Source organism: Grampus griseus (genome assembly GCF_964374135.1).
Source record: "Grampus griseus genome assembly, chromosome: 11".
Classification (NCBI taxonomy): Eukaryota; Metazoa; Chordata; class Mammalia; order Artiodactyla; family Delphinidae; genus Grampus; species Grampus griseus.
Window position 1 is genome coordinate 36,790,644 of NC_139005.1, and position 13,945 is coordinate 36,804,588.

At 37.4% G+C, this 13,945-nt stretch overlaps 1 protein-coding gene across 1 annotated transcript in view; it reads left to right on the plus strand.

Moving 5' to 3' along the window:
• Positions 1–461: 461 nt before the first annotated feature.
• ARID2 (AT-rich interaction domain 2) overlaps positions 462–13,945 on the plus strand; it is a 171,979-nt gene continuing 158,495 nt past the window's right edge. Inside the window, exons 1-3 of the mRNA XM_082664949.1 lie at positions 462–666; positions 781–874; positions 1,945–2,042. Of these exons, the coding sequence (XP_082521075.1) occupies positions 575–666; positions 781–874; positions 1,945–2,042 (284 nt within the window). The 5' untranslated portion in view covers positions 462–574. The remainder of the gene's footprint in view (positions 667–780; positions 875–1,944; positions 2,043–13,945) is intronic.

The window sequence follows — 13,945 nt, forward strand, 5'->3', positions numbered from 1 at the left end:
GCCCCAGCCCCGCCGCCGCCGCCGCCGCCGCCGCCGCCGAAACTCTCGGGCCTCCGGCCGCCCCGGCCCCTCACCGTCGGCTCGCCTTTCCCCTCGCCCGCTCGCGCGCCCCCGGCAGCAGCACCATGTTGAATCGCGTCCCCGGGCCGAGCCGCCTGGGCCGGCGGCGCTGAGAGGCGGGCGAGAGCCGGGCCGCGGGAGGGAGGGAAGGAAGGGGTGGGGGCCGCGCTCGCCCCGCGGCTTCGCGCGGATCCGGCAGTCGCCTGCCCCTCTAGTTTCGCTCCGATTTCTTTAAACTTTTTTAGAAATTCCCCTCCCTCCTTCCCTCCTCTCCCCTTGGCCTCCTGCTCCCTCCTTCCCCTCCTCCTCCTCCTCCTCCCCCTCCCTCCCTCCCTCCCTGCGCCGCCGCCGCCGCCGCCGCCGCCGCCGCCGCCGCCGCCACCGCCGGCCCATGACTGAGCCCCGCCGCCGCCGGCCGAGGAATGGGCTCCGGGCTCTGGTAGGAAGCGCAGGGAGCGGGGGGCGCTTTTAAAACACCGATCTGGGTTTTTTAAAAACCTCCTTCTAAAAAATAATGGCAAACTCGACGGGGAAGGCGCCTCCGGACGAGCGGAGAAAGGGACTCGCTTTCCTGGACGAGCTGCGGCAGTTCCACCACAGCAGAGGGTGAGAGCAGAACCGGGGGGGCAGCGCCGGGGCGAGCCGGGGCGAACGGGGCTCTCCCGCCCGGGCCGCCGCGGGGTCCCGGCTGACAAGTGCGGGGCTTTCTCTCTCTCGCAGGTCGCCTTTTAAAAAAATCCCTGCGGTGGGTGGGAAGGAGCTGGATCTTCACGGTCTCTACACCAGAGTCACTACTTTAGGCGGATTTGCGAAGGTGAGTGGAAGTTTTAATTTGTATTTCCCTCTCACTGGTCTCCTCCAAAAAGTCTCCTTTGACCCCGGAGTGGGCGCTCGGGGCCGGGGGGGTGGCCCGCGGGGGCCAGAGGCGTTCTTTTCGCTCCCAGCCGGTGGCACGGAGGCGGACGGCGGCGGGGCTGTTTTTGGCCTGGTGGCTCGCGTGCGCGCGGCGGGCGCGGGGCTCGGCGGGCGGGCGGCCCGGCGCCGGCTCGCGCCCTGCCCGGTGCCCGGCCGGCCCGGCGGGGTCTGAGCGCCGCGGCGGGGAGTGCGGGCGTGCGGGGCGCCCGCCCGAGCCCCGCGCCCGCCCCGCGCCCGCGCCCGCCCGCTCGCTCGCGAGTCAGCTCTGCCGCCGCTGCCGCTCTAGCACAGGCGGAGACACAGAGACACACAGACTCTGAGAGCAGTTTTCGTGCAACTCAAAATTAGCGCGGGCAGGTTTAACATCGATAATCGGCTGCGAAATGATCCCGGCAGCCGGGGGCACAGCCTCGGCCCCTTCGCTCTCGGTTTATACAGCTAACAAAAGAAACCAGGACCTGTCTCCAAATAGCCATCTTAGGCTTCAAGGCTAGGCAGAAGCTGTAGGCCTCAAAGAAGGGCCTATGGAGATGGATAGATCTGGGAGAGGGATCGGAATCGGCCCCGGCCCCGACCCCCCCAGAACCTGCGGACGTCGCTCTCCGGAACAGTATTGATCCTTTTGAACTTTTTTTTTTTTTTTTAGTGTAAACGGACCGCGTTGAGATTTAAAAGGGGGCGACAGAGGGACTTGCGATTGGTTATTGTCCGGGCTTCAAAAACAAAACAAACCCACCAACCCCCCCCCGCCCCCCCAAACAAAACAAGTGCTCTTAAATACTGGGCTCTCTGGTGAAAACACGGTGATTCAAGCAGCCCTTGCTTAGTTACTCTTACGGATCGAGCCGAATCACCCACTGATGCCTGAGGTATCTGCAGATCTCTGTAGAATGGGTATTTATTTCAGAGTTAGGTTAGAGTTTTCTTGAATTGTGCACGTTCAGACAAGTGTGGCTGTGTTTTTAACAGGTTTCTGAGAAGAATCAGTGGGGAGAAATTGTTGAAGAGTTCAACTTTCCCAGAAGTTGTTCTAACGCTGCCTTTGCTTTAAAACAGTATTACTTGCGGTGAGTAGTAGTGACTCTTCCAACAGTGTTTGGGAATAAGGGACTTATGGGGAGATTTGTTTCAGCAAAAAGAAAAAAAAATCCCCAAACAAGAAACAAACCTTGCACACCAGTCTAAACTTCTGTTAATTTCAGTCTGAGAAACATTATCCGTAAAGTGAGATTATAATAAGGTGAAAGTTTTCCTCACCTATTTTAGGATTGTTTACATTTTTCATACAGAATCATTACAGGTGACACCCCACCCCCATCTTGGTAAACATTCTTTGGTGACATTGTTATTGATTGTCTGATATCCACAGAGGGGCAGAAGGGTGATGCTTAGTAAGAGTTAAGATAGTTAATGAAACTTTGTATCCCTTGGGAAATTTTTTTCTTTGTTTTGGAAACTCCTTTGCCTTTTAAAATTCTGACTTTAAGATTTTTTAAAAAAATGAAACCTCTGTGTGGAACCGTGTCACTGAGTAGTTTTTCAGTAGAATATTTCTGCATAGCATAGCATGTTGGTGCCTTAAGTGACCAGGATTGTTTTTAAAATATATATATATATAAATATATATATAAATATTTTTTTTGAATTTTTTGAATGACTTAAAAAGCTTTAATAGGATTGTTATCTATTTAGGAAAATTAGGGATACTACAAAATAGAATACTTTGATTTGGATTTTCTTTCATTCTTCCCCTTCTATTTTGACTATTTATTTGACAAAGTAAATTTCTTATTTAGTTGGCATGTGATACAGTTTAGATATATATTTTGTGATTCAGCCTTAATTTTTTCTCAGTTTTTCTCCTAGGAATATTTTTATATTGTAATTTCTTATGAGGTCATCTTTTATTTTTAATATTTATTTTACTTACCCATAAAGGCTCTTTGGTTGGTGTTTGTTATTTAAAACTAAAATAATGCTCTTCATATTTATTGCTTTTTAATAATGATGTTATAGGATGGCCTTTTAGGTAATGTGGCTTCTACATAATTTGAGTTTGGCATTTATCATTGCTCCAAATGCAATATCCAGATGTACATATTCTGTGTTATGTTCAGCATTCTGGAATAGGAAATGCAGTAATTGCACAGGTGTACTTTCTGTTGGCTATCTTAGATTGACTTCAGGCTTGAAGCTGAAGAGTTTGCAGAACTTTGTGAGTAGTTACTGAGTTACACAGAAGTCTAGAAAATATTAAATATGGTTAGTTGTTATCTCTTGTGAGGGTGTGATGGCATGTGTCAGAGTGCATTTTAAAATAAAAGACTGAAACAAAACACAAAGTAAAACAAAATTAACCTTCAAAATTGTTGATTTAGTAATGTGGTGAGAAGTAGAAAATTTTTTATTTATGGTGATACTTATTTGCTCATTTTCATTTATAATATTGAGGGGAATACTGTTAATACATGTCCTGGTTTTCTGGTAATCAGTTTGAACCATTTGGATTTTAGACCGTTTAAAATACATGTTAAGTTATGCCTGATATTTATTGGATGATTGATTGATTGATTTTAATATCCAGAAGGTACTGTATGATATATATGTTTCATGGGATGTGTGTTTTTCTGAAGAGTTTACATTCATACTAACAGAGCTTTAGCATAATCAAATGGCTAGACTCCCAGTTTATTATAAGTTACATAAATATTGTTTTTCCAGTTGTGATTTCTATCTTGGGATCTATCATCCATTGATGATACTGTTTTTAACTATGTAGTTTCAGGATTGTTCACAACTCTATATTGTTCTCGGGTCAGTTTGAGTTTTATGCTCTTATTAGAAGCTACATTTTGAACTATGTCCTTAGCTAAACTTGTTTTTCCTCCATATGTCACTCTCCAGGTTTGTTTTTGTAGGGTTGTAGCTAGGCTACTAGGAAAAAAGTTGAAGTATTTGTTTTGGAAAATAAAACCATGTGAAGATTTGCATGGCTTGTAAAGAAATACAAAAGAAATATGCTGGTCAAAAATTGGGTACTACCAACCTTGGAAGATTTTTTTCCATAGTGGTGTAATATTGCACAGTAAGAGGACATGTATTATGATGGGTTTTACACCTTCCTCTGAAAAATCTTAACTGGCAGACAGGATGCCAAACTTTCACAGTAATTCTGTTACTTAACCATGAGTGCCTCTTCATAGTAACCAACAGTAATCAAGTGACTTTGTAAGTTCCTTCTTTGGTATGTCAAATTGAGTATCATGGTTTCTGCTGAGTAGATAATGCAGTGTGTTTTATAAATCACAGGTGGACTAATTTTTTTTTTAAAATGAACTGCTGTTTCATTTGACTTACTATAAGACTGTCATTACATGTGTTCTTGTTTAGAAGTTTAAAATTTGCTGACATTCCTCTGTAGTTAGATAGGTAGCTGTTAGCCTGGTATTTTATGATATATTTTCATGATATTGAAGACATTTAAACAAAGAAGAGCAAACTAACATGCTGGCCATTGTAACAGACATAGACATCAAATACAGAGACTTGAGTTTAGTGGTCTGCCAAAAGTTAGTTTGACTGTGTCAGACATACTCTTATTCAGTTGTAGATTGTCTACAAAAATTTCTCAAAGTCTAAAATTGAAAATGCAATTGATTATTTGTTTTAACATTGACAGTTAATTTTTTAAAATAAAAGTGCCTACTGATAATGTGTAAAAGTACTATATTTAAAGCTTGGATATTACTCATCTATTATGTCTATGTATTTTGTTTTCAGTTAGTTCCATTCTTGGCATGTACATCACAATATATTCCACAGATGTTCATTATTAGAATACCTTTATAAGTATAAAAGGATAAGTTAATAATTTCCCACATTTTGTAGATGAAGAAGTTAAAGTGGAAACGTATCTAAATGGCTTTAGGGGCATTTGTTAATTGGAAAAAAAGTTGTATTCTTGATATGTGTTCAGTAATATTTAATCAGTCTATTATGAATTCACTTTGTTAGTCAAAGTGATTTTAAGAAATTAAAATATAATTGGAAATTACTTATGGTTAAATTTATGCCTGAGTGTGTTTATACCCAGTGTGTTCCATATTTACTCAGTTAATTTTATATTTTCATTTTGTTTTGGTACTAAGATTGGGGACAATTTACTCCTCTTACTTTTTGTTAAGGATTTGAAGCCTTGGTATGAAGATTTAGGTAAATATTTCAAATACTTAGTTGAAGAATGTTGTTTTAGCTTACTGATGCCAATAGTACAGCTATAGTCAAGGTTAAGTTGATGTTTCCATTATAAAACTTGATTTTTGAAAAAGAGGTGAAATACCTTGGACTTAAAATTTGTTGTACAACACTGTATGTTACTGATTTTCTTATAAAATGATTTTTTTACATGTACCTACCTTTGGAATAGTCAGAAACTTAATTGTAGAATTGTACCCGCTATAGTGAATTTTCAGTTTCATTGTGAATTTATTTATTTTTTTCCCCCCTTGGTGGATGAAGCCCTGCCTTAAGTTATACCAATTAAAGTTTATATTTATCAGGTAAATAGAATGAATACACTTGTGTGCTGGGTGGTTAGTGTCTACCATGTAGATCACTTTTTTTAAGAGAAAGCCTTTTATGAATCACTTGAGGTTAAATGAAAGAATGCTTTAAAATTGTAATAAATAAGTAAATAAAGTAATACATTGAGTTTGTGTATCAACAGAATTGATAAATGGAGATTGCTCTCCTTATTTAAGGAAGGAAAATAAAAGTAATATGAAGACTGGAAGAAAAATTGTATCTAAATAAATTATTCGTATATGCATTTTAAAATTAATTTTGTAAACTGTAACCTTTCATTTTGAACAAACCTGATTTTGATATCTTCTCATATTCTGTTACAGTTTAGAGGGTGTGCAAACTTGTTGAAAGGAGGAGTGGAAAGTAGAAAAAGTTGAAAGACTTATGAGACCTCAGCTAGGTTAGTGTTGTGTCTTAGAAACCATGTTTTAAATAGCTTAAATTTGCCCTCAAGTAGAAATAAATCTAACTCTTTCCAGGGTGGATAGTTTTCACTGAGGACGCAAACTAAGAACTTAACTGTAACTCCCAGAAGTGTTTATATGCTTTTTTGCATTTAAATTTTCTGCCTTAGTTGTCAACTAAAATTGTCTGCGTCTAAAGAGGAGCACTCTTATAATCCTACCTCTTCTCTGTTGTTGATTTAGTATTTTCAGTTGGTTGTGTGTAAAATCCACTATGACTGATAGAGAAGTATATCACGTCTGTGAATATTTTATAATCTGAAATGAAATGATATTGGAAGTTGGAAAAGGAAGGAAAAACAAACATTTTAATTCACTGGAATTTAGGTGCATTAGTCAGTGAGTAACTACTCAATACTGCATGTTTTTAGGTGAAGTATTTAGAGTTTTTTTCATTATTATTTGGGGGAAGGCTGCTTATTGGGCATTTTCCAGAGTTGTACAGTCCCTCCTCAAGTTTGCTAGTAAATGTAGGGTTTGTTTGAATTAGGAAGTAGAGGACACATGGGGGGTGGATCTCTTTCTACTGCTTTCATCTGGCACCACCATCGTCACCACACTCCTGGGTATTCAGGATCAGTTAGAGTGGAGATTCCCAATTTGTGCTGTATGAAGCATTTGTTTTCCTGAAATGTCAATATGTTTCCCTGAAAAAAGGCTAAATGAATTTGAGTAATAACAATAAATTTGTGTTACTTCATTGAAGGACTTCGTAGAGACTGTATTTTGTTAGTGTGAGTTGTGGGTCTCAAGACAATTTGGAGAAACACTGTTTATTACCTCCCTCCCTCCACCTATGGTAAATGATGGTTCCCAAACACTACCGTACATCGCAGGGGAATGTTGGCGGAACATCTACTAAGTTCTGTGGAGCACAGTTTGGGAAACCCTGAGCTAGAAGAAATGAGGGTAAAGGAAGAAAAATTTTAAATATGGAAAATGAGAGGTAACTGTGTATATTTATATAGATATATATACAGATTTAAATGATTTTTATGGTGCTATTATTTGCTTATCTTTATCAATTGCTGTGCAGAATTATATTGGTAATACTTAAATAGTTGTTCGAATAGGGGACATTAAAATTATCTTGTGTTCATTGCCAGGAAGAGAAAGGTAGCCAAATCATTGGTCACATTGTTTTGCAGAATAGTAATTACTGTTGTTGAAATATGATAGTCATGCTAAAATCTGTATTTGCTTCAGTTCTACCATTTTAAAAACATAGGTCATAATCATGAATTTTGATTTTAGGGAAAGCTGTTTAGAAGTAGATCTTGGTATAAGGACCAAACTTACTGGAGATAAAAATGGAGATGTTAGAATTAAAGATTGTCATCAAATATTTTATGGTTTGAAATTATAAGCATAATTGTTATGAAAAGCAAAAGTATTGGCTTTTGAATTTAAAATAAATGTAAATAATATGGTTAGTTCAGTTATCCATAGTAGAGCTCAGGAAATAGGCAGGTTGATTCTTTTTATTCAGAAGTACACAAAAATGTATATATGGTGATTGATACTAGTATTGGTTACCTATCATAAAGGTTATTAATGGATTCACTTAGGATATAAAACTTTTGGGGGACCTGGAATAAAGAGATGGTTTACAGCAAATTGTCACTCTCAGTAGCGTTCAGATTTTCTATGAATTTTATTGCACTTTCCAGGAATTGTGTTATTAAAATAGAGTCTAACATACAATTTTTTGTTTCAAACATTAAAAAATATCACTTGTGCTTGGATACTTTTTGAGTATTCATTATGCTGTGAATTCAAAGTTAATTCTTTTCTACAAGATATATACCCTTGTGACTAAGTATATTGCAGTGATCTATGGCTGGAACTGGAATCTCTTGGTGATATGTAGGAATAGATACTGCATTATGAATTATTGTCCCCAAATGATAGATTCATATTTCCATTAATATCTAAGTTAGTGTTTGCAGGTCCACCCCATCTTACTGCAAGAGAATTTTATGGTGAGGCTGAATCTCTTGTTTTGGCTCTTTTATCCCATTAGTCTCTTAACAGCTCCCATTTCCTATCATGCCACTGATTTATTGAAGTGGTGGGGTCAGTTGTCCTTTAGAATGCCCTAAATTCTAGATTTGGTTGACTGCTTCCTTCTAGTGTCAGTTAACTTGTTCCTCTATCCCCTGTATCTATTTCCTAAAATCTATTAGATTTAAAGATTGAAAAAATTCAAGTTTAGTATTTTAGGTGTACTTTAATAGGTAGTGCTGTGCTTTTCATCAGATTATGAGGCATATAATGTTTAGTTGTCCTGTTTTAGTGGTGCTAAGATTGATCAGTGGTTTTATGACTTAATGGTCTAAAACTGTATTTTTTTAAAGTGTGCCCCAGGTGATTCTTAAGTACACTGAAGTTTGAGAACAGCTGATCTAAGTGTTGGAATTAAACCAGTTGAGTTGCTGAGATAACTGGTTTAACTTGGCATGAACATGTTGGCCAGGGCTGCATCCAGAGCAAAACCTCTAGGTGACATCTGGTCTAGGGGCACCTGCTCAAGCTGCACCTGTCATCTCTAAGCAGAGCGTGGACACACCCTACTTTGTTTCTGGGCTCTAGAGAAGATAACAAGGGCTCCACTTAAGGGGGAAAAAAAGGGGTAAATGAACTACCAATTTGAGCTTATCATAACTATTTGCATAGTAATTTGGATTTTAAAAAATCAATTAAAAATAAAATTTCTTAATATCTAGGTTTTGTTTTTAAATAAAACTTTATAATATTTTCCAAATGGAATGCCATTTATTTTATTGAATTTACTGACCACTTTTTCTCTTTGTGAGGATTTTGTTGGTCTATCTCAGTACTGCTTAGGGGAGTTCATTTATAAATATAAATATATTTATATATAAATATAAATATATTCAATATAAATATACATGTTCATTTATAAATGAACATGTATAAATTCCTTTAAAAATAACAATACTAACAATAGCTTGTTTTGTTTAATGCACTTTATCTTCATGTTTCAAACTTTTCATATGTAAGATTTTATTTTTATCATTTCAGATTTCAGAAGTAATTGATGTTATTTAATCTCAGAAAAAATAACACTTAGAAAAGAATTTCTTTACACCACTCAGACTCTTTTCTTCTGGAGCATAGGGGCTACTAAAAAAAACCAAAAAAGGCTGTAGGTTATTGTCCAGCTTTCAATCTTAAGTGTCAGCCATAATTGCCACTTGGTAAGGTTTATTTTATATATTTTCAAGCCACACTTTCTCCCCTTTACCTTTCCATTCTTTTCCCTGGTGATAGACCTGCTTTACATTTCACAAAGCTTTGTTTTATACATAACCCTCCATTATCCACAGTTGTTAAATATCTTCAGGTATATTCCATGCCCTAGTATGTTTATCTTTTGCTTCTTTCAGTAAATGAGTTTTTTCATTACTGTGTAATGGGACCAAGCCAAAGCATTGCTTTTTATGAAGTAGGATTTGAATAAAGTTGTACAAGAATGTATTATTTTAATATACATCTTAATGGGATACATGGCAAGTATCTTTAATTCTTTCTTTCTGAGTTCTTAACTATTGCACTTGGTAAATTGTTCAGTGGTCAGCTGCTCTGTGCACAGAGATGATGTTTATTATATAATTATAATATACACATCTTTCATGGTGACGTGTTTTCAAATGAAATTTGTTTTTGCTCCTCTTCTAGCCCACTGGTTATTTTAAATAAATAAAATGTTAATATTAACATATATGAGGTCAGTAGGAACATTCTTCCATTAAAACAAGACAAAGCAGAGGCCATAGTTAGGGGTCCTAACCTGTTGTAGTTTAGAGGTGGGGTTGAATTTAAATGTGTCAGTAATAATGCCCAAGTTGATCACACTTTCCATAATGGTTCATAGGTTAAGTGAATTTTCAATGTACTTGAGCACAGATCAGACCATTTAGTACTTCATAAACAGTATTTAGTACCTAAGCAGTCTGTACCTCCAAGTGCACTCACAAGTAATAGGTCAAGAGTGCTTAAGTGGTTTGGTATAGTCTTTTTAGTTTACACCATTAAAAAGTCAAACTTCTGAATTTTTGAGTAGTTTTTGCCAGGTAGCCCCACATTGCGATGGATTAATTTAGTAGTAAAAAATCTGGTTGAGAGAGAAATGATAAACCTATCATTTTTTTTCCTTCCTATGTTTTCTTTCTTCAGAATTGTTAAATCTTTTTTTTAAAATTTTATTTATTGATTGATTGATTTTTGGCTGCGTTTAGGTCTTCATTGCTTTGCGTGGGTTTTCTCTATTTGCGGTGAGCAGAGGCTATTCCTCATTGCGGTGCGCGGGCTTCTCATTGTTGTGGCTTCTCTTGTTGTGGAGCACAGGCTCTAGGCACGCGGGCTTCAGTAGTTGCGGCACGTGGGCTCAGTAGTTGTGGCTCGCAGGCTCTAGAGCACAGGCTCAGTAGTTGTGGCGCACGGGCTTAGTTGCTCCGAGGCATGTGGGATCTTCCTGGGCCAGGGCTCGAACCCGTGTCCCCTGCATTGGCAGGTGGATTCTTAACCACTGCGTCACCAGGGAAGTCCAGAATTGTTAAATCGTTTTTTCGCTTTCTGTATGTGAAGTCTTGTTTACACTTCATTTATATTGACCAGTTGTTATTTTACCACATTTGTTTTGTGTTTTCCTTTTTATATGTGATGGTGTGTATATATATATATATATACACATTATTATAATTATTATTACTGTTGTTTAATCATTTGCTGTCATTACAGTTATAATGCCCTTTCCTCCTAAATGTAAGTGTATATTACTTAAGAATAAAAACATTCTCTTATGTAACAATAGTAAAATAATTAAATTCAGAAAACTTAACATGAATATAATCATATTATCTGTATTATATACAGATCTTATTCAAATTTTACCAGTTGCCCCAAAGATGTCTTATAGCTGTCATACCCAACCATCCCTAATCTGTGATCTTGTATCACATTTAGTTATCTGTAGTTCTTCAGTCTTTTGTGATACTACCATTTTTGAAGAGTATGGGTCAACTGTGCTATAAAATTTGGATTTTTCTGAGGTTTTTTTCAGGATTAGATTTAGGTTAAGTATTTTTGGCAGGAGGTATGTGATGTCACTTTGTCCCATTATTGCTGACATTAACTTTGGTTAAGGTGGTGTCCTCCTGGTTTCTCCATTGTAAAGTTTCCATTTTCTGTTTTGTAATTAGCAAGTGACCCGTGGAGACATACTTTGAGACTGTAAATATCTTGCTCACCATCAAACTTTTACCCAGTGGTTTTAATATCCATTGATGATTCTTGCCTCATTCAGTTATTATGATGGCTGTATGATGTTTATTTTCTAATTTTATCATTTCTTCTACATCTTATTAGTTGGCAATCTACGATATGGAAAATATTTTTATTTTTTATTAGATTTTTATATTATACAATGGATTAAAATCTATTGCAGTTATGCATTTTGCTGCTTCAGTTTGGCCAGGAGGAGCCCTTTCAAGCTGCCTTCTGTGTATTTTTATCAAGTTACTATTATTTTTGAGCTCTTTCTTGCCTTCTGACAAAATAAGATCTTCTAGAGTCAACTTGCGTTTTGCTTTCCCTGATGTAGCATCAGCTATTTCTTCAAGAAGTCCTGGTTCCTTTTAGTGTGGAATGGTATATAGAAACCAAATCTGGGTGGTAGATGTACCCATTGTTATTGGGTTATCTTTTCTTCTGGGCCCTTTCAGAGGACAGAGCTAGGAAGTTTACTTATTTTAAATATGAATATACACACCTTGAAAATCATAAGGCTATACTGATATCTCTAATTACAACCCACACACGTTTTCTCTTGCCTTCTTCCATTCCATGTATCTCCCTTTAACTGCATTGAGAATCCTAATTCCTAACACCAGTGTATTTACTTATCTTGTTAGTTTTGTAACACATCGAGAATAGTTTCAGAATTGTTATACCCATACCACTACAAACAACAAACCCGCCAAGTAGAGTTACAAATTTGTTTGCATTTCTTTTTGTGTTCAGACTGACTTTATATCTGTAAATAATTGTGTTAAAAAAGGTTCACAGTGACTGGATTCTATTTTTCTGGGTATTGTTATTCACTTAAAACAGTGAAGTTCACATTTTCTCCATTTGTATTCAATTTTGTGTTTTCCCCTTTATTTATTCCTTTTATTTTATTTATGAATATATAAAACCCTTAGGATTCTAAAATCAAAATTTAAGCAAAGATATGCTTGGAGTTTACCCTCTACCCTCTTTTCTTCCCTGTCACTTCTGCCCCATTCCTACCCATGCTCTTTTGGTAACCAATAGTTGCTGGTTATCCTTCCTGTTTTTTTGTTTTTCTTTTGTTTTGTAAAAATAAGGAGATATATACATGCATTTTTAGTTCCCCATCTTAACATTAAGAATGCACACTATTTTTTTATTTTGCTTTCTTTCATTTAATATATTGGGTTGGCCAAAATGAAATTTAATATATTGGTTTGTGCGGGTTTTTATATGATGTTATGGAAAAACCCAAAGGAACTTTTTGGCCAGCCCAATATCTTGCCTATCACTCTAAGTAAGTTCATAAAATTCCTTTTTTTTAACAGCTGCATAGTATTCCATTGTGTGGATATATCCTACTTTATTCATCCAGTCTCCTACATAATGACTTAGGCTTTTCCCAGTATTTTACAATAACAAATAATGTCACATGAATAATCTGCAAATCTAGTAGCCTTATGCAAACCAATTTTCAAATTTTTGGAGATGTATCTTCAGAGTAAATCACTAAAGTGGGGATTGATGCAATAATCAAATAATAAAGGCATATGTATTTGATTAAATTCTGCCCAATTCCCACCAGATTCTCTCCAAGTAGGAGAGAACTATTTTGCATTCCCATCAGCAGTATATGAAGGTACCTGTTTCCCATAGCCTTACCATGTGTTTGTCAAGCTTTTGAAGTTTTATCGATCTGGTGGGTTAAGAAATGGTATGTCACTATGTTGTAATTATTGTGGCTTTATATAGCATGTTTTAATATTTGGTAGTGCCATTCCCATCTCATAGTTCTTTTTTTTACAAGGTTTTCTTGGGTATTTGTTTATGGGTTTTTTTCCATATGAACTTTAGCATTAATTTGTTGTAGTTTCAGAAAAAAGCTTTTTCTTTCTTTTTTTTTTTGAGTGGGGATTGCATTAAATTAAAAACAATTACCTTAGGAGAATGGACATGATGATACTGAGTTTACCTCACCAAGAAAAATGAGTCTTCTATTCAATCTTTTTGTGTCATTCAAGAGTCTAAAGTTTTCCTTTTACAGGTTTTTTTTTTTAAATTAATTAATTTATTTATTTATTTTTGTCTGTGTTGGGTCTTCGTTTCTGTGCGAGGGCTTTCTCTAGTTGTGGCAAGCGGGGGCCACTCTTCATCGTGGTGCGCGGGCCTCTCACTGTCGCAGCCTCTCTTGCTGCGGAGCACAGGCTCCAGACGCGCAGGCTCAGTAGTTGTGGCTCACGGGCCCAGTTGCTCCGTGGCATGTGGGATCTTCCCAGACCAGGGCTCGAACCCGTGTCCCCTGCATTGGCAGGCAGACTCTCAACCACTGCGCCACCAGGGAAGCCCCTTTTACAGGTTTTTGACATTTCTTAAATTTATTCTTAAGTATATTATCAATTTTCTTGCTATTGTAAATTTGGTTTTCTCTTCCATTATATCTTCTAATTATCATTTATATGAAAGTTACTGATTTTTTATATTGTAATCTGGCACCTTAATTGTTTTGCCACTTGTATTAGTTTTATCATTGATTAAAAATTTTTTTTAGACATACTAGTATGTCATCTGCAAATGGGGATAACTTTACTTCTTTTCTAAATTTTACACCTTTAATCATTTTCTTTTGT